Below are 20,525 nucleotides of genomic sequence, written 5' to 3'. Positions count from 1 at the left end.
TGGTGGTCGGGGATGGGTGGCAAGCGAGCTCCCTCCCACCCGCGCTTCAGGCCATCCGGTGGAGCGCAGGTCCGCTGCTCTATCTTGGTGTTTACCTTTCTGCCACGCATCTGTCTCCGCCGGAGAACTGGCACGGTTTACAGGGCAGGGTGACGGAGCAGCTCCGGAAATGGACAGGACTACTCTGGTGCCTTTCCCTCCGAGGGAGGGCACTGGTGCTCAATCAACTAGTCCTGCCCATGCTCTGGTACCGGTTCAACACCCTGGTCCCGGCCCCGGGTTTCCTGGCCGACCTCCAGAAGGTGGTTCTGGAGTTCTTTTGGCCAGGACTGCACTGGGTCCCTGCAGGGGTGCTCCACCTGCCTCTGGAGGAGGGAGGGCAGGGCCTGAAGTGCCTGTGCACTCAGGTCCACGTCTTCCGCCTCCAGGCACTGCAGAGGATCCTTTATGGTGCGGGTAGTCCGGCGTGGAGAGCCCTGGCGCACGCCTTCCTGCGCCGCTTCCGAGGGCTCCGATACAACTGGCAGCTCCTTTATCTCAATTTGAGGGGTCTTCCGTGAGACCTCTCTGGGCTGCCAGTCTTCTACCAGGATCTCCTCCGGACCTGGAAGCTGTTCTCTGCGACCAGGTCCGTGGCGGCCACCGAGGGGGCAGATCTCCTCGCGGAGCCCCTGCTACACAACCCCCAGCTCCGTGTGCAGGTGGCGGAGTCCCCCGCGATGCGCCAGATGTTGGTCCTGGCAGAAGCTACCAGGGTCGGAGACCTCCTGGATTACGACCTGGGAGACAGGCTGGATCCCCTGATGCTCGCTCGGCGTATGGGGCTCTCCAGATCTTGTACCCCCTGGTGCATACTACAGGAGGTGCAGGCCACTTTGCCACCCGCTGCTCGACCGGGTCCTGCACGAGGGCATGCCCCACCCAACCCGAGCCCTCCGGACCTTTTCATCAGGCCCCTGCCCCATGGACCCAACCAGCCCCCCCGCCCCTTCTCCGTAAGCTGGCTGCACAATCTGCAGCCGGTCCGCTTCCAAACTGCGCCAAGGAAACATCTCTACACGCTCGTGCTCCACACCCTTCACTTCCTCACCCTCGTGTCCTGCCCTGACACAAAGTGGCGGAACCTCCTGCCACCTCTGGAGGGTGAGGAGCCCTGGTGGGACAGCCTATACTCCACCCTGGTCCTGAGGCCACCGGGGATATAAGTTGGTGGCTCCTTCATGGGGCCGTGAGCACGGGCGTGTATTTGGCGCGGTTTACCCCTGTCCCAGACACCTGCCCCTTCTGCGGCGTGAGGGAGACCCTGGCGCAGGTTTACTTAGAGTGCACCAGGTTGCAGCCCCTATACTGGCTCCTCGCGAATATACTGTTGCTTTTCTGGCTGCACTTTTCCCCTCACCTCCTTCTCTATGCACTCCCTATCCGTGGCCCCACAAAGTCACAAGATCTCCTGGTCAACCTCCTCCTAGCCTTGGCTAAAACGGCCATCTACACAACCAGGGAGAGGAGGTTGGCCAATGGAGACCCCTGTGACTGTGGGGCTTGTTTCCAATCATCTGTCCGTTCACGTATCCGGGCAGAATTCCTCTGGGCAGCATCCACCGGCTCCCTTGACGCCTTCAAGGGGCAGTGGGCGCTGTCCGGGGTTCTCTGCTCAGTGTCCCCGTCAGGCTCCCTTCTTTTGACCCTCTGACCGCACTCCTGTCCCTGTTCTTTTATTAGTTGTCCCCCGAACCAGTTGGGTTTTGAGGTCCTGTAGATCCTCCCCTTAGGCTGAGGGGGGGATCCTTTAGCAGTGGGCGGGCTTCCCGGAACCCAATAGGTACACCAGCCCTGAGAACCCGGAACCCAACAGGTATACCAGCCCTGAGAATATCATGGTACCACTTTATCACAGCATCATACTGTAGCTGAATATATGGGAGATGCAACCTTATTTCTGTGCATTTAGGTTAAGTATAACTGTATTTAAAATGAGGTAATAAAATACAGGGTTAGGCCTGGATCCACAAAGGGACTTAGGAGTCGCAGTGTCAAGTTTTAGGTACCTAGAAAATCACAGGAATAGCACTGCAGTCCCTGAAGCCTGAGCTAGGTGCCTAGGATCCCTATGCAATAAATAGGGAAGGTTAGGCACCTAAGAATGCGATTCACAAAAGCCTGCAAACTAGCTGGGGACCCACCTAAACTAGCCAATGGGAGATGCTGATAAGAAAGGTGTCTCCAAAGCCATGCCTTTATCACAGAGATATGTGCCTAAATCTGGGCTGCAGCGAGACACCAGTCTCTGCTTGTGATCCATGAATGTGAACCCCTCTCCTAGAGTTAGGCAGCTGCAGTACCTAAGTTGTTTCTTGTTAGGTGCCTGCCACATTGCACACAAAATGGCCAGAGCTGGTGGTACTGCACACCTTATAACTTTGAGCCCAGTGGTAAGAGCTCAGCTGAAGGGGGACTTGAACCTGGGTCTCTCACATGTGTGTGTAAGGGTGGGGGGGCATGCTAACAGTGGGCTACAAGTGGGGCACTGCCACCTCTCTCTTGTCCTCCTCGAGCCAGCTTGTTAATGGGGCCTGATCCAGCAGCCTGTAAGCATGCCTGCTGAATCAGGGCCTGCAGGTGAGATAGGTGCTCCTCCACCTAGCATCCCCCGGTTCATGGATCATCCTTAGACAGGAGATAGGCATCTGGACGCCTACAGTAAGGCAGAAGTGCATATGCCTAGACGCAGAAACATAGGCACTTAGGAAACTTTTACCTTGAAAACATAGGCACCAGTGAGTTTAGATGCCTACAGGATTCGGCTGCAGGAGTGCTGTGGATTGCAGTGGTGCCTAAAACTGGGATTTAGGTGCCTAAATCTTTATGGACCTGGGTCTTAATGCTCATGACTTCCATCATTGCTGGAATGAGTTTTGGGCTCCTATGCAGTGATTTCAGGTGAGATTTTCAAAGGTATTTAGGTGCCTAAGATAGGTGCCTATTGGGATTTTCAAAAGTGCCTAAGATAGGGTTGTTGGTGTCATTAGGCATGACTCTAGGTAACTCAGGAGGGTGGAAAACCACAGTGTCAATGAAGCCTTTCTGTAGTAGGCCTGAATGAACTAAAGTCACTCCATGTCTGACCAAAGTGCTTCCATGTTTGAACTTTAATCGACCTAACAGGCCAGCAACAGAGAATGGTTATCAGTTGCAACACCTGTACCAGAAGGTAATAATGAGGCCTGCTATAATGAGGCCTGCTTGCTCCTGGCTAAGGGGCAAAATAACAGATCAAAGAAAGTAAGACAAGATAACAGTTCACAGAAGAGTTACTAACGAGCTAGATTGGTTTTTGCCAAGTATGACTTAACTGCTTAATGTAATTGCTATTGCAAAGTGTATTTGCTGCATGGGAATGAAAGGTGGGGAGAGAGGGGGAGTGGGGGGGGGATAGAAGAGGCTTAGTTAAAGTTATGTATAAAAAAAGAGAAAAGCTGCTTGTAGCGGGGTGCTTGATCTGAGACAAGTCTGTCTCCTGGCACCGCTTTGAAATCTCAAATAAACTTTGTCTGCATCTCCACCTTGGTGTGTTTATTGGAGCGAAGCACACCGGGCAACGAACCGCTGTTGCTGTCCTCGGGCATTCTGTGCCGGCAACAGGGTTACCATCTTTCAGGTTCCCAAAAAGAGGACACGGCCGAAAGGGTGGGGAGTTGGAAGGGGGGCACAGTTGGGGAGTGCTGGATAGGATATGGCACTGGAAGGGTGTGTGTGTACTGTGTGGGGTATTTGGGGGGTGCTGGATGGGTATGTGTACTGGGAGGGGATATTTGAGGGGTGCTTGCGGGGGTATTTGGCGGACGCTGGAGGGGGTATTTGAGGGGGGCTGGAGGATTGTGTGTGTAGAGGTAGCTGGGGGTGCTGGAAGGGGAACCTGCAATCTCAATCTCAAGATGGGGGACAGTGTCGCTCCCTGTCAAGATGGTAGGGCGGCTGGTGCAGGCCCGGGATGCCGCGCTATCCATTCATCAACACCTCCCTGCCTCTCCGCTTCTCCAGGCCTTGGTAGGCAGGATCTGGCAGCTATGGCTGCAGTGGAGGGACCAATCCGGACATGGAGACAGCTCTTTCTGAGCTGCAACATCTTCTCCACAAAAATCCCGGACATTTCCTTTAATTTGAAAAATACACCCAGACAGAGGATCAAAAAAGAGGAAATGTCAGGGAAAACCCAGACATATAGTAACTCTAGCCTAAGGGCTTATCTACACTTAACACACTGCAGCAATGCTTCAGTGAATCTACCTCCCTCAAAAGAATTCTTCTGCTAACCTAGCACTGTGTGCACTGTGGATTTTTGACACCCCTGAGTGACATAGTTATACCGACCAAATTTCCTGGTGTAGACCAGACTAAGCAGGTTAGGCACCTAACTCCCATAGAAATCAATTGAAATTAGGTACCTAACCTGCTGAGGTACTCTTGAAAACCCCATTAGGTGTTTATCAGCATCTTTAGGCAACTAAATACCCTGGGAAATCTGTCCCTTGCTGCCTCTCGCTTCCTGATGAGTCTCTCTCTAGTAGGGTTGCCAACTTTTTAATTGCAGAAAACCAAACACCCTTTCCCTGCACCTTCCCCCAGGCTCTGCCCCTTCCCCACCCCTTCTCCAAGGCCCCCCAACCCACACCATCCCCGCTCCCTCCCTTGCTCTCCCCCATCCTCAATCACTTGCTCATTTTCACCGGGCTGGGAAAGGGGGTTGGGGTGTGGGAGGGGGTGTGGGTTCCAGCTAGGGTGTGGTCTCTGGGAAGGGCTCTGGGATGAGGGGTTTGGGATGTAGGAGGGGGCTGAGGGATGGGGCCTAGGGGTTTGGAGTGTGGGAGGGGGCTCTGGGCTCAGGGGGCAGGAATGAGTGAGGGCTCCGGCTGGGGGCTCTGGGATGAGTCTGGGGCTGAGGGGTTTGGGGTGCAGAAGGTGTGGGGTGCAGGCTCCAGGAGGGGGGTTTCGGGTGCAGGCTCCAGGCAGTGCTGACCTTGGCATTTCCCGGGGATGGAGGACGTCTGCATGGCTCCCGGGAAGTGGATGGCATGTCCCATTGGCTCCTAGGTGGAGGGGCGGCCAGGGAGCTCCACATGCTGCCCTGCCCACAGGTGCTGCCCCAGGTTCCTGGTCAATGGGAGCTGCAGAGCCGGCTTAGGAGCTGGAGGGCCTCGCCAGCTGCTTCCCAGAAGCTGCGCAGAGCTGGGAACAGAGTCTGACTGCCCCGCTGACTCTGCGGCCAGTCGGACTTTTAGCAGCCCAGTCAGCTATGCTGACCAGAGCCACTGGGGTCCCTTTTCAACCGGGTGTTCTGGTCGAAAACCAGACACCTGGCAACCCTACTCTCTAGCTACAAGACTCTGTTGGGAAGAGTTCCCCCTTCTCCTACTGATAAAGGGTACCCATAATCCAGTTATAGGCATTGTCTAGGCTGGGATTTGATGGTGTGATGTCAGGTGTTATCTAAGGTGTTTGCAAGTGTGTGTAATTTAACACATGCCAAACTGGTCACATTACAGCACATGCCTCCCTAGACGTTTTCAGCTTGTTAGAGTTAGTTAACTCCGTCCAACACCACCCTCTGTTCTCTGAGGCTAGCCTAGACAAGGCCGTGAGCAGCACAAGGAGAGTGGTTTTCAGTTGTGGCAGCTACAGTTGAAAAGCCAGCTGTCATGCTTGAGGCCAGCTAGTGGCCCTGTTGTAGCCTAAGGGAGACTCCTGGGGGAGCCTAGGTTGCTAAAATGGCCTCAAAGGGGTCAGCCTGCCTCATGAAGGGGCTTTTCACTGCTAGTCAGTTAAAAGGACACTCCAAAGTTCACCTCTGCCAGTTCCGGTAAGGTCAGGGCCTGGGGGGTGTGTGGAGACCCCGCCCCTAGCACAGGGCCAGGGCACCTCTCAGCTCAGCCATACACACAGGAAATAAGGGCTTACACAGACAGGGCGCGGAGTCGGATGCAGGTTTCTTGGCATGGGGCCACAAAATGGAGGCCAGGGTGAGACTACAATCCCCAGCATGCTCCTCGGTAGGGGTTCCCGCCATCTTTGATTCCCCGCCTCCCTCGGCCGCTCCCACAGCACAGCCGCCGGCCGCCATCTTGGCGCGGAGACTTCATTTCCCAGGTGGCACCGCGCAGCGGGGAGGCGGTTTCCTCCGCCATCTTGCCGTTCCCTCCCTCAGTGTGGCAGGATTGAATGAGCGCGCGGCTTGCTCGTCCCGCGAAGCGAGCGCCATGTCGGGCACCCCGAGCCGCGCCGCCGCTGGCGGGACCCCGCTCTCCCCCGCCCGCATCTCCCGGCTGCAAGAGAAGGAGGAGCTGCGGCAGCTCAATGACCGCCTTGCCGTCTACATCGACCGGGTGCGGGCGCTGGAGCTGGAGAACGACCGGTTACTGCTGAAGATTTCCGAGAAGGAGGAGGTCACCACCCGGGAGGTAGCGTGGGGAGCGGGGCGCGGGGGCCGCCGGGACCCGCCCGCCCTCCTTGGAGCCCGGCTGGCGGGGGCTTACCTGAGTGAGGGGCGGGGGCTCGCGACCGGCTGGCTGATGAGCCTTGCGGTGCCGGGGGTCTCTGGTCGGTCCCCCCCGCTGGGGGTGGTCTCGAAAGACTGCTCCGAGAGGGGGGTTGCGCCCGTTGTGGGCGCCGCTTGCAGAGTGGGGGTTAGACTCCGTCCCTCCTGTGAGGGTCACGCCTAGCGAGCCGTGGGGGGGAGGCTGTGGCGAGGGGGCCTGTGGGGGTCACGCCTAGCGAGGCGTGGGGGGGAGGCTGTGGCGAGGGGGCCTGTGAGGGTCACGCCTAGCGAGGCGTGGGGGGGAGGCTGTGGCGAGGGGGCCTGTGGGGGTCACGCCTAGCGAGGCGTGGGGGGAGGCTAGGGCAGGTCTGTGTGGTGACTGTTACCCTAGCGTTACATGTTGCATTTGTTTGGTGGGGTTGATCAACCAGCAAGCAGGAATGAACTTTCTGAATCTAAATTGTAGTAATAGAGATTTGTGCTCTAGTTATGCGATGGTCGTATTTGTGATCTCCATAAGGAAGATTTTTGATAACAGAAGTGTCTCTAAAACTACTTATGGGAGGTGCTCAGATACAGTGGTAATGGTTGTGACTATAAGAACCTAGTTAGATCGGTGGATAATTGCAAAGTACTCTGTAGTGTGTAACTACTTATTACAGTGTTGTAGCATTAACACTTTTAAGAAAGATGTTTATATTTTTAATACCCAGTGATGTAGGTTAGATGTATATCTGAAATGGCTGGCTTTGTTCAGCTTTATCATAGTCTCCTATCAGGGGTGGCTCTAGCCATTTCGCTGTCCCAAGCACGGTGCTGGTCACCGGTCCCTTGGCTCTGGTGGACCTCCCGCAGACTTGCCTGCGGAGGGTCTGCTGGTCCCACGGCTCTGGTGGACCCTCCGCAGGCACGCCTGCGCGAGGTCCACCGGAGCCGCCCGCTGCCCTCCCGGCAGAGCGCCCCCCACGGCATGGCGTGCTGGGGCCTGGAGCCGCCCCTGTCTCCTATCAATTCTGTGTCACTTGTTCTTATGTAAGGAGATCTTGTCAACTAATAACAAGGAGTCTGGTGGCATCTTAAAGACCAACTGATTTCTCTGTTAGTGTTTAAGGTGCCACCGAACTCCTCATTGTTTTTTTGGATGCAGACTACCATGGCTACTCCTCTGAAACATGTCAACTAATGCTGCCAGGCTTGCTAATAAAGTCTGTTACTCCTGTTTTTGTGCGTTTAGGTCATCCCACTAAGAAATCTGTCCTCTAGCTATAGACATGCTCTTTTGCTGTAATTAACTTCCAAGGTGGCCTTCACTGTGCTTCATTTCACATCAGTGTGTCTTCATGTGCTATTTGGAACTACAGGAAAATATTGTTTGCCTGGCAGGTAGTACTAAACAGTTTAGTGTTAGACATTGTATGTAGGATAAACAAAATTCTTGAGCTTAATTAAGCCGGGGGAATTATGCGCCAAAAAAATAAAAATCTGCAAAAAACCTTAAAAATTCTGCATATTTTATTTGTTAGAATAACACAATATAATCTCACCAGTTTCAATTAGTTTTGGTCATTTTATTTCAAAATACCTGTCAGCAAGTATGTGGGTAACAATAGAGAGAACAAAAAAGGTTCAGGAAATGTTTTTTGACAAATAGATTCCTTACTAGGCATATTACTACAGAACTCTGAGTAATTTATTTAATCTACAATACAGAACTATATTTCCCACATCCCTCAGAAGCAGTGCAAAGGCTTGGGGGAGTCGGGTAATGAGGGAGAGGGAAGTAAATTGCTGGGAAAGCGCCTGGGTGTGAACTCGGAGGCTTGTTGGGTATGGGTGAGAAAAGTATGGAACAGGTATTTTGGGGGGCGTGGGGAGAGATTGTTAGGGAGCTTCCCCCATGCAGACCCTGGCTTACCCATAGCCTCTCCCATTCAGTCAGGCACATCTGGCCTTGTTTCTGTGTGTTCCTACACTGCATGTGTCCTTGCACTCCTTGTCCACATGTCCCTCCACCCCCACTCATACACCCCGTCTTCCCATCCCCAGATGGCCCTGCACCCCTGTCCCCATGTGTCTCTGTGCTCACACTCAGCCACCCTCTGTCCCTATGTAGCTCTGCACTCTGTCATAGAAGATTAGGATTGGAAGAGATCTCAGGAGGTCATCTAGTCCAATCCCCTGCTCAGAGCAGGACCAACACCAACTAAATCATCCCAGCCAGGGCTCTGTCAAGCCAGGCCTTAAAAACCTCTAAGGATGGAGATGTCACCATCTCCCTAGGGAACCCATTCCAGTGCTTCACCACCCTCCCAATGAAATAGTGTTTCCTAATATCTAGCCTAGACCTCCCCTACTGCAACTTGAGACCATTGCTCCCTGTTCTGTCATCAGCCACCACTGAGAACAGCTGAGCTCAATCCTCTTTGGAACTCCCCTTCCGGTAGTTGAAGGCTGCTATCAAATCCCTCCTCACTCTTCTCTTCTGCAGACTAAATAAGCCCAGTTCCCTCAGTCTCTCCTCGTAAGTCATGTGCCCTAGCACCCTAATCATTTTCACTGCCCTCCGCTGGACTTTCTCCAATTTGTCCATATCCTTTCTGTAGTGGGGAGCCCAAAACTGGATGCAGTACTCCAGATGTGGCCTCACCAGTGCCCTTGATCTGCTGGCAGTGCTCCTACTAATGCAGCCCACTATGCCATTGGCCTTCTTGACAACAAGGGTACACTGGTGACTCGTATCCTGCTTCTCGTCCACTGTAATCCCTGGGTCTTTTTCTGCAGAACTGCTGCTTAGCTAGTTGGTCCCCAGCCTATAGTGGTGCATGGGATTCTTCCTTCCTAAGTGCAGGACTCTGCACTTGTCTTTGTTGTACCTTATCAGATTTGTTTTCGCCCAATCCTCCAATTTGTCTAGGTCACTCTGGACCCTATCCCTACCCTCCAGCCTATCTACTTCTCCCCCCAGCTTAGTGTCATCTGCGAGCTTGCTGAGGGTGCAATCTGACCCATCATCCAGATCATTAATGAAGATCAAGTATCAGAGGGGTAGCAGTGTTAGTCTGCATCTGTAAAAGCAGCAGAGTCCTGTGGCACCTTATAGACTAACAGACGCGTTGGAGCATGAGCTTTTGTGGGTGACGAAGTGGGTATTCATCCACGAAAGCTCATGCTCCAAAACGTCTGTTAGTCTATAAGGTGCCACAGGACTCACTAATGAAGATGTTGAACAAAACTGACCCCTGGGGCACTCTGCTCGATACCAGCTGCCAATTAGACATCAAGCCATTGATCACTACAATCTAGCCAGCTTTCTATCATGTCTCCCATCACCATGTGGCCTTGCACCTCCCTCCCTCCCGGCCCTATGCCTCCACTTCCATTCAGCCCCTGCCCCAGTCTGTCCTCCCCCACTAGCCGTTATAAGCCCCCGTCTCACCCCACGAGCAGCCCCATGCTGTCTGTCTCCCCCATAACCCCTGTCTCCTGAACTGCCCCAACAGGCGCTGCGAAGAAGGCAGGCTCTTTCTTTTCCCTATCTGTCTGGGACCTGGTGCTGTGGTCTTTCACCACAGCGCCCTCTGGTGGGCAAAAAGCAGAACTGCAGCAACATTTCAGCAGAAGCTTTTTTCTTTGCAGAAAAATTAATGTGTGGCTCACTAATTGCACACATACAGCACAGAATTCCCCCAGGAGTAATAGATAAATGACTGTTTAAAGGAGTTGAGTATCAGTCTTTATCGTTATAATAGTCACAAGTTTAGGTTGTTGGTATAATATAGTTTGGATGTGTAATTGGAAGGATGGATTTTGGTAACTTTGGGTGGCATACAGATTAAACAATGTTTAGACAAAGATAGTTATTTCACTTGCTACTGTACATGCATAGAACCCACATTGGTGTCTTGAATGTGTAGAAGGTTTAAACTTCACACTCTGGAGCAGACACGCTTGGAACCTGCTGAGACAGCTGTGGGCTGCAAATAACACACATGCCACCATGCTGCAGGTGAAAATCAATGCCATTGCTGCTAAACTTTTGTGGATGTGAAAACAGCTAGTGGACAAACAGTATCACACACAAGTCCAGCATCAACTTGGGTAGGTGATGTTCACATGTATTCCAGTGTCCCAAAGGACCATTCACAGGTGAGGAGATAGATGCAGCCATTGTAGCCGCAAAATTGGGAAAAGCAGCAGGAAAAGATGTCTGTCCTGAATTCCTATATAATGTGGGTCTGCTGGTATGGAAATGTATGAAGAAGATTTTCACCAACATCCTGCAGACTGGTGAAATCCCTGGTGTGATGAGAAGCTACAATCATTGCACTTCTAAAGCCTAGAAAACCTGCAGATCACTCTTCTAGTTGTAGGCTAATCTCCCTCTTGAGCACAAAGTGATGGCATGTATGATTCTGAACTGTATTGGGCCCACTGTGGATGACAGCCACCTCAAGAAAGAAGCTTCTAAAGTGAAGACTTGCATCAACATGATTCAAAAGTTAATGGATACCAGCTGGGAATCAACAGGCCCAGTGCTACAAACCCTGGCCTTGGCCATGGTATATTTAGTTGCAGAGTACTGTGCGTTGGTGTGGACAAGAAGCTGCCATACCCAACTTGTGTAAAGGCAGCTGAATCAGACATGAATCATCATGGGAACTTTTTAAAATCAACACTTCTATTATGGCATTCTGTATTAGCAAACATTGAAACTTCAGCTATCTTTCGAGATACAGCCATAGCATGAGAACGTAACGGTGGTGGAGACCACCCAGGCCTCTCCATCTGGCAGGTTATGGATAACATACCTCAGCAATGCCTGAAATCACAAAAACCATTATGGACCACATGTGACAACTTCATGTCTCTGGAACCAGCCAGGGAATGCGAAACTGTGTGGACATCATCTACTGACACAAGTAATTCCAGGATACAAAATATATATAGGAATGATAGAGTAGGTTATGAAAGCAGAGTCAAAGTAAAAATCAAACTGTATAGATCCATCCTCTTTGGAACCCCCTTTCAGCTGGTTGAAAGCAGCTATCAAATCCCCCCTCATTCTTCTCTTCTGCAGACTAATTCTTGCTAATCTGTAAACTCGGGTTGTACCATATGACTGGAGAATTGCTAACATAGTTCCTATTTTTACGAAAGGGAAAAAGTGATCCGAGTAACTATAGGCCTGTTAGTGTGACATCTGTAGTATGCAAGGTCTTGGAAAAATTTTTGAAGGAGAAAGTAGTTAAGGACATTGAGGTCAGTGGTAATTGGGACAAGATACAACATGGTTTTACAAAAGGTAGATTGTGCCAAACCAACCTGATCTCATTCTTTGTGAAGGTAACAGATTTTTTTTAGACAAAGGAAATGCAGTGGATCTAATTTACCTTGATTTCAATAAGGCATTTGATGTGGTTCCACATGGGGAATTATTAGTTAAATTGGAAAAGATGAGGATCAGTATGAAAATTGAAAGGTGGATGAGAAACTGGTTTAAAGGAGAGACTACAAGTGGTCATACTGAAAGGTGAACTGTCAGGCTGGAGGGAGGTTAGTAGTGGAGTTCCTGAGGGACTGGTTTTGGGACCAATCGTATTTAATCTTTTTATTACTGACCTGGGCACAAAAAGTGGGAATGCGCTAATAAAATTTGCGGATGACACAAAGCTGGGAGATATTGCCAATACAGAGAAGGACTGGGATATTCTACAGGAAGATCTGGATGACCTTGTAAACTAGAGTAATAGTAATAGGATGAAATTTAATAGTGAAAAGTGCAAGGTCATGCATTTAGGGATTAATAAGAATCTTTGTTATAAGCTTGGGGTGCATCAGTTGGAAGTAATGGAGGAGAAGGACCTCGGAGTATTGGTTGATCACAGGATGACTATGAGCCGCCAATGTAATATGTCCGTGAAAAAAGCTAATGCGGTCTTGGGATGTGTAAGCTGTTGGTCGGGGCTCAACTCTCCGGCTGGCGGGAGGGGAGCCACTCCGACTCGCTCCTTGTCCCTTCTAACTGGTGGGCCGGCACGAAATCAGGGTTAGCACTGTCTCACATCTCAAGCCCTCTGGAGCAGGGGGCTGAACAACAATCTGTCTCAGTACCTTCAGGGCCCTCTGGGTCAGGGGCTGAATAGCAGTTCAATACAAGTCCAGGCCCTCTGGAGCAAAGGGGCCGGGTATCAGCAGTTCAATATCGGCCCAGGTCCTCTGGAGCAGGGCCCTGGGTAACAGCAATCAGTCTCAATACGCCCAGGCCCTCTGGAGCAGGGGCTTGGGTAACAATAGTTCAATATAAACCCAGGCCCTCTGGATCAGGGCTGGGCAACAGCAAGTTATATAAGCCCAGGCCCTCTGGATCAAGGGGCTGGGCCACAGCAGTTCAGTATAAGCCCAGGCCCTCTGGAGCAGGGGGCTGGGTAACAATAGTTCAATAAGGTCCAGGCCCCTCTGGAGCAGGGGGCTGGATAACAGCAGTTCACTATAAGCCCAGGCCCTCTGGATCAGGGCCGGGCAACAGCAAGTTATATAAGCCCAGGCCCTCTGGATCAAGGGGCTGGGCCACAGCAGTTCAGTATAAGCCCAGGCCCTTAACCAGGGCAGGGCAGCACAATAGCAGTCCTAGCTAAGCCCAGGCCCTCTGGAGCAGGGGGCTAGGCAACAGCAGTCCATATAAGCCCAGGCCCTCTGGAGCAGGGGGCTGGGCAACAGCAGTCCATATAAGCCCAGGCCCTCTGGAGCAGGGGGCTGGGCAACAGCAGTCCATATAAGCCCAGGCCCTCTGGATCAGGGGCGGGGCAGCACAATAGCAGTCCTAGGCTCAGGTCTGCACAGCAATCAGTCTCGTGAAGGTTCTCAGGTGCAGGCCCTCAGGCAGGGGCTGCACAGAAGGCACACAGTCAGTCAGTCTAAGCCCAGGCCCTTAACCAGGAGTAGGGCAGCAGTAGTTCAATATAAACCCAGGCCCTCTGGAGCAGGGGCGGGGTTACAGTAGTTCAGTGGGGCTCAGGTCCTGGTGGCAGGAACTGAGCAATACCAACCACTCGGATCAGTGCAGGCGATTCTGTCTGCGCTGGGGTGAGGGGGAGACTGCCACCCGTGAGTGGGGTGGCAGGGGGGACACAGGCCCTCCCACTCCACTGTGTCCCAGCCCGGGGCCCTATTAGCGGCTAGCACGGCCGCTGGTCAGTGGGGTCCTGACCGAAACACACAGACATGGGCACCTCAGTGCCTATAGCCTGACAGGGGTCGGCTATCCCCGGGCTACAGTCCATTTCCCCCTCTATGGGTACCTGCTCCTCGGTCGCCGTGAGCTCGGACCAGTCCATCGGCGTGGGGTCTGCAGGACCAGGGCTTGGGGGCAGGTCCGGCAACTCCTGCGGGAAGTCTGGCCCGGCCGCCTCCGATGGCTCCTCCGGGTAACAGCAGGGCGGAAGCGGCGGCGGTGGCTCCTCCTCGTACCGGGCGGGAGGAAGTCCTAGCGTCCGCTCCGGGTTCCGGTCCAGGGGAAGTTCCGCGGGTTCCTCATCGTATCGGGCACGGGGCAGTGGGGGCCAGTCTGGATCGCCGCCTCGGGTCCTGGAGGGTTCCCAGTCTGGAGCTCCCGCCGGCACGTCTGCTCGCGGCGGTGGCTGGCTCCTGACTGAGCTCTGGCGTTCTCCTTTTCTACTTCCTGTCCCGCCCCTTGACTTCCGGGGGGCGGGAACAGGAAGTGGTGGCTCAGCCCAGCTGGGCTTCTGGGAGGGAGCGCCCTCTGCTGGGCAGGAGGGGAGCCACACCGACTCGCTACAGGATGCATCAGGCGAGGTATTTCCAGTAGAGATAAGGAGGTATTAGTACCATTATACAAGGCACTGGTGAGACCTCATCTGGAATACTGTGTTCAGTTCTGGTTTCCCATGTTTAAGAAAGATTAATCCAAACTAGAACAGGTACAGAGAAGGGCTACTGGGATGATCCGAGGAATGGAAAACCTGTCTTATGCAAGGAGACTCAAAGAGCTCGGCTTCTTTAGCCTAACCAAAAGAAGGCTGAGGGGATATATGATTGCTCTCTATAAATATATCAGAGAGATAAATATCATGGAGGGAGAGGAATTATTTAAGCTCAGTACCAATGTGGACATAAGAACAAATGGATATAAACTGGACATTAGGAAGTTTAGACTTGGAATTAGAGGAATGTGTCTAACTATCAGGGGAGCGAAGTTCTGGAACAGCCTTCCAAGGGGAGTAGTGGGGGCAAAAGACATATCCGGCTTAAAGACTGATCTTGATAAGTTTATGGAGGGGATGGTATGATGGGATAGCCTAATTTTGGTAATTAATTGATCTTTGACTATTAGCGGTAAATATGCCCAGTGGTCTGTGGGATGTTAGATGTGGTGGGATCTGAGTTACTACAGAGAATTCTTTTCTGGGTGTCTGGCTGGTGAGTCTTGCCCACGTGCTCAGGGTTTAACTGATCACCATATTTGGGGTCGGGAAGGAATTTTCCTCCAGGGCAGATTGGCAGAGGCCCTGGGGGATTTTCTCCTTCCTCTGCAGCATGGGGCACGGGTCACTTGCTGGAGGATTCTCTGCACTTTGAAGTCTTTAAACCATGATTTGAGGACTTCAGTAGCTCAGATCAGGTTATGGGTTTATTACAGGTGGATGAGATTCTGTGGCCTGCATTGTGCAGGAGGTCAGACCAGATGATGATAATGGTCCCTTCTGACCTTCGAGTCATAGACTTTATGATGGGGGAAATAGAAAGCCACTTCAGCCCTGAGGGGGACAGGAGCTGCCGGTGACCATGACTGGTGTGAGTGAAGGATGGGCTCCTTTTCAAATCTGGGGTCCAGCCTTGTGGTTCAGAGGAGCCACCCATGAATGTGGCACAGGCTTGCTCTCCAGTTACACCTTCCCTCTGCATTGGACCGGGATTAGGGATACTGCTGCTGTGGATGCCCCCTCATTTTTGAGGGTATTTTTTTAACCAAATATCACAGAGAAGTCACTAAACCTGTGATTTTTACTAAATTTACCATCATTGCGTTTTGACTTGTGACTTTTTAAAATCACAAGAAATCTGCTGCCCTAATTGTGGCTGATGTTGTCCAAGGAACAAGTCTGTGACAGGAGAGATGATGGCTTCTACTTGAAGTCAGTATTTGGCTGCAGGACATCAATCAGGGCATTATATTCACTCCATGAGTGCATGAAAAGCACAATTTTTCAGTGGTCCTTATATTTCTCATTTCCCAAAATAGAAGACTCCATTGAGTCTGCAGGGGGAGGCATTATTCCTTTCAGCCTGGGCACTGTAGAGCTGGGGCAAGGGAGTAGCTTTAGACCTTCTCTCCTATCATGTAGCAGGAGGTGGAGTCTAAGCTGAGTGGATGGCCTTTGTTTCACCTCTGAGTACAGTGTTGTGATGCATCTGAACATAGTGGTATGTGGCAAAAAGATGCACACCATGGACGTGGCAAGGGTGGGGGACATTGAAGTAAAAATAGAAGTGATTTCCTTAATTTTGGGGCAGAAATGGTTTCGTTTTTGTCTGCCCAGACAACATGGGTTAATTGGATTGGCAGTTGAAAACTCAGTCTTCCTACCAATACACTTGCATCTTTTGTGCTGATAAGTGGGGTCTCAGGTCCACCAAGGAATGAGATCTTACCAAAACCCTTGCTTACTGTTACAACACTGAACGGTTAACTGTAGTCCAGAGTTCTGTAAATCTGCCACTGGCTTTCTCTTATTCTGACTCTGCTGTTGCGCATGTGTGCGTGCACACATAGTTAAAGCATTTAAAACCCAGATTTAATGCTTTTAAAACAATTTTTCTGTACTCCTTTCCCTTTAGCTGTGTAGCCTTTTATAGTTTGGAAATCTGGCAGTCTTTTCAGGTGACAATAGAATTTTAATGCTCTTTTGTTCCTGATGTGTGGGTTTTTTTTTAAGTTCCTCCTTATTGTCCTTATCAGTATGTGCTCCCAGTATGGTTACCATTTCTTTCTCTAATCAATTGCCTACATCTTCCAACTATCATCTGTCACTTCTTTTCCATTTGATTTCTCATTTTTGTGGTGTTACTTAATGTGCCCACTTAACCAAGATGGCTTTCTAACCAAAGTAGCCTCTCTTGCAACAGAAGAACTGTAGGGTTTTTTTGGTCATCAAAAATTTTGCTGAATAATATAACTTTAAACAAAGTGAATAAAAACTTTTTTCCAATAAACTTCTCAGTTATTTAGCTTTGAGAATTTGACTTTTTAAACAAAAACATCCCCCCCCCCAAAAAAACCAACCAAAAAACATCTTAATGAGACTGTGATCTGTTTGCCCAAAGTGTATCCCAAGATAATGCAGTTTTTCTTCCTATACATGATAGAAAGATGCTTGAAGAATGTCTTGTCATTGTCTGTAACATTGGTGCCCCACCTCTTGCTTCATCAGTTAGAACATTGATCCAGAAGACTTCCAAATCCTGTTTCTGAATTAATTAACTTGAAAATAGTTAATGGAATCTCTGATATAGAATGCCACATCTTCTCATACCCATTCTGTCCTTCCTAAATAGTTAAAATGAACCTGAAAGTGTGTGGGAGAAATTTATCTCTAAACAGATATGATAAAGCTCTGACTGCTGTTCTCCTTTCTGAATTGCTGCTGCTTTGTTTTATTGTACTTCTGTTGTGCCTTGGCATGAATGCTTCATAAGGATATGTTACTTGGTGCCCATTACACCCTGAACCACTTACAATACACGTATATGGTATAATGCACAGAAAAATAGGAAATGAGATTCTCTTCTTTTCTCTTAGAATATAATGTGGAGCCAAATACTAAAATACGTAGACAGGAATTTTGTCCCCAAGCCTTGCACCTTGGTTTAGTGTTTGTTTTTGAGTTTCAAATGCACAGACTTTTGATCTTATCAAGATTTGCAGACTAAGCAGTTAGGCACATTCAATACTTGGATGTGAGACTACCTAAGGAAGATGGAGTTGCTGGGGAGAAGTATAGTTGAGTATGCAGTGAATCGTTACTGAACCAATGGTGAATAATAGGTGTATTTGGATTTCTTAAGGGTCTATCCTAGGTCTTAAGCACATTATTAAAGAGCGCACACTATTCAATCTGAGATCTAAGAATGAAATTCAGTTCACTCACTTAGCAACTGTTCTATAGTAGTACAAAGTGGCCTCATGTACCCAGTAACTCCATCGCTAAACTAGGACGAGGAGTCCTACTATAGACTGCCTCTTCTGACACAGTCTGTCAGCACTGCTCTCTCTGAACAGGGTTGCATAACATGGTGGTAAACATTGCCAGCAGCCATTGGCCTGTGTATAATGTGAATATCAGTTTATCTCTACTGGTTTTAGCAAGAGTGGGAAACTTGAAAAAAATAAAATAAAAACCACCCACAACAACCCCCTAGTATAGATGGAGCCTCTGTGCAGCTGCTAGGGTAGCAGAGCTGTAACAATGCCAGAAATGAGTCTCTCCAACCCTACATAATCTCCAGATCCTCACTAGTTGACATAATTTGCTGAAAAAAATGAGCAGGGTGTAACAGTGTATTGGAGTTCACATCTGTCCCTCATCCCATTACTGCAGGCTGTCTGAGGCACATAGGATCCAAAGCCACTCTCCCGTTTATATAAGGCCTTGTCTGCTCTAGGAGGGTTTTTCTAACATAGTTTACCAGCAAAACCAGTTTAGTGTAGATGCAGTTGTATTGGTATAACTGTGCTTGTCCAAGTATAAGCACGACTATACCAATACATCTGTATCCACACTAGGGCATATTTCAGTATAGCTATGCTGGCAAAAATCATGACCCCGGCTGATGTAGTTATAATGTTACTACTTTGTGTAGACCAGGCCTAAGACTCCTGGAATGCTGAATGGGGATGGAGCAGAAGCCTTTGCTCGGCAAGAACTCCACTCAGTCATATTGTACTGGAGGAACAGAAGACCCTAGGAGCTTCTGAAAACCTTCAAAACTTGTGGAATCTTAAAGCCTGCTGAACAGTGGTCTCTAGCTCTGCATGCATCTTCTACTTTGCGAGTTGCTCCTTTTTCTGGCTCATGGAACTGTCTAAGGATCAAATTTTCTCGTGGTATACTGTGTGGTGTCCCCATGATAAGAACATAACGGCCATACTGGGTCAGACCAAAGGTCCATCTAGCCCAGTATCCTGTCTTCTGACAGTGGCCAATGCCAAGTGCCCCAGAGGGAATGAACAGAACAGGTAATCACCAAGTGATCCATCCTCTGTCACACATTCCCAGCTTCTGGCAGACAGAGGCTAGGGACACCATCCCTGTCCCATGTTGTTGAGCAATGGGTGAGTTTGATGGAAGAACACACTGGGTGTGGCACAGAAGAATTTATCCCTGATATAGCCTGGGAAAGATTTGAAATTCCAATTTCCTAAGTCTAATTTGTTCATTTTCAATTGACTAGTGCATGTTAGAGATTTTCCTTGTGAAAATGAAATTAAACCTTATGGGAAGTTGCATCCAAATAGTGTGTGATTCCAGTGTACCCTTATGTATGGCACTGATGGGTCACCCAGAATGAAAGGTCCTCTGGATGTGAAAACTGCTACGTTTCTATTGGTGTCATTGGCAAGTGCTGTGTGCCATACTGAATCTCTGAGGAGAACTTCCTAAATTTTGGTATTTCCATACTGAGTTAAGCTCCTATGTGCTACATACAACCTCCATGGTTATCAGCTGTGTAAACTAAACTTCTGGTGACTAGACATTCAAATACTAGGCAGTGAGTTAAAGGAAATGAGTAAGAATGCATATGCAGCAAGTAAACTAAAAAAAGACTCTTGTGTGAAGTAATTTCTCAAGGTTTGCTTGGCAGAAACAACAAGGCTCACTTCAGAAATTTAACAGGATGAGCATCGTAGTTGTCCTCATTTTTTCTTTAGATTAGGTATTTGAGATCATTCTTACTGCTGCTGCCACTTTCTGATCTAAATTGGCTTTTCTGGAGATAGTGCAGCACACTTTATTTTTTTTTAATCTGTCTCTCCTGCTTTGTCATCAAGTTTCTCTTCCTTTTCACCACTGTCTTCTTGGTCCTCTTCTCTGCCCCCTCCTTCCCCCAGGATCTTTCCGCTGCTGTTAATCTCCTTCATACTTCTGAAGAGTGTTCCCATAATCATTCATAATCATCTGCAGTGATCCTGGTTGGACCTAAAATCTTGTACCTGCTATATAGTCTCATTGTGTCCTAAAAGTAGAAAAAGCTTGGCAACTTAAAAACAAAAGCATAAGGAGAGAAGGCTATTAGGCAGAAAAAGGGACTGGATGGGTGGCTGGAGGCAGCGTGGCGGTGGCTTACGTTTTCTAGGATTTCAGGGGAAAAACTACTACTACATAGTAGGAAAAGCAGGAGTGGAAGCACATCTTTCTAGGTATTACTGGAAATAAAAAACTGTTGGCCAGACTAATTGTTGGATTCTAAATTTAAAGATGTGAAACTGGGTTAAAATACTAAATCTTAATTTCCCCAATCCAAAATCAATTGTGGTTTATATCTAAGGGATGATATTACCTCAAGTAACCCTATAAAGCGGTAATATTCTGAGTAAATGAGACTAGATAGTATCTGATCCTAGGGCTTAATCCACTTCAGTTTGGTTCTTAGACTTGGGTGCTGTAAACCTGTAGGTGTTCGTTTCTCTATTTTTGTTCTTTAAATAAATCCTTAATTAAAAGAATGGATCACTTCTAAACAGTAGATCCCTGCTTTCTGTTCAGAGTAGCATGGTGTATCTTTCTCGTCTTAAAACAAGAATCAAGAAACCCATTAGTCACTAAATAGAGATTTCATTGATGGGATTGTTTCCGAAGTGGCTGACTCCACTGCCTTGGCACGGTAAGTCTTTCCACTGGGAGAATTCTGCATCTCTCTAGTTGCAGAGGATTGGGTATATTGCCCTGGGAGCTGGCTTCTCCCACTCGTTTAGTAA

General features: G+C 49.4%; 1 protein-coding gene across 3 annotated transcripts in view; it reads left to right on the top strand.

Annotated features, from left to right (window-relative positions):
• Nucleotides 1-6,181: 6,181 nt before the first annotated feature.
• Nucleotides 6,182-20,525, top strand: part of LMNB2 (lamin B2) — a 75,477-nt gene continuing 61,133 nt past the window's right edge. For 2 of the 3 annotated variants that reach the window (XR_005591498.1, XM_039515955.1), the window contains exon 1: nucleotides 6,182-6,455. Coding sequence is in view for 2 of the 3 variants with exons in the window: in XM_039515955.1 (XP_039371889.1) it covers nucleotides 6,255-6,455 (201 nt within the window). In the remaining variant the exon portion in view is untranslated. The remainder of the gene's footprint in view (nucleotides 6,456-20,525) is intronic. The other variant, XM_039515954.1, reaches the window with a different exon arrangement.

This window comes from Mauremys reevesii, linkage group 26 (assembly GCF_016161935.1).
Source record: "Mauremys reevesii isolate NIE-2019 linkage group 26, ASM1616193v1, whole genome shotgun sequence".
Lineage (NCBI taxonomy): Eukaryota > Metazoa > Chordata > Testudines > Geoemydidae > Mauremys > Mauremys reevesii.
The sequence above is the reverse complement of the archived record's forward strand: the minus strand, read 5'-3'. Positions and strand labels throughout refer to the sequence as shown.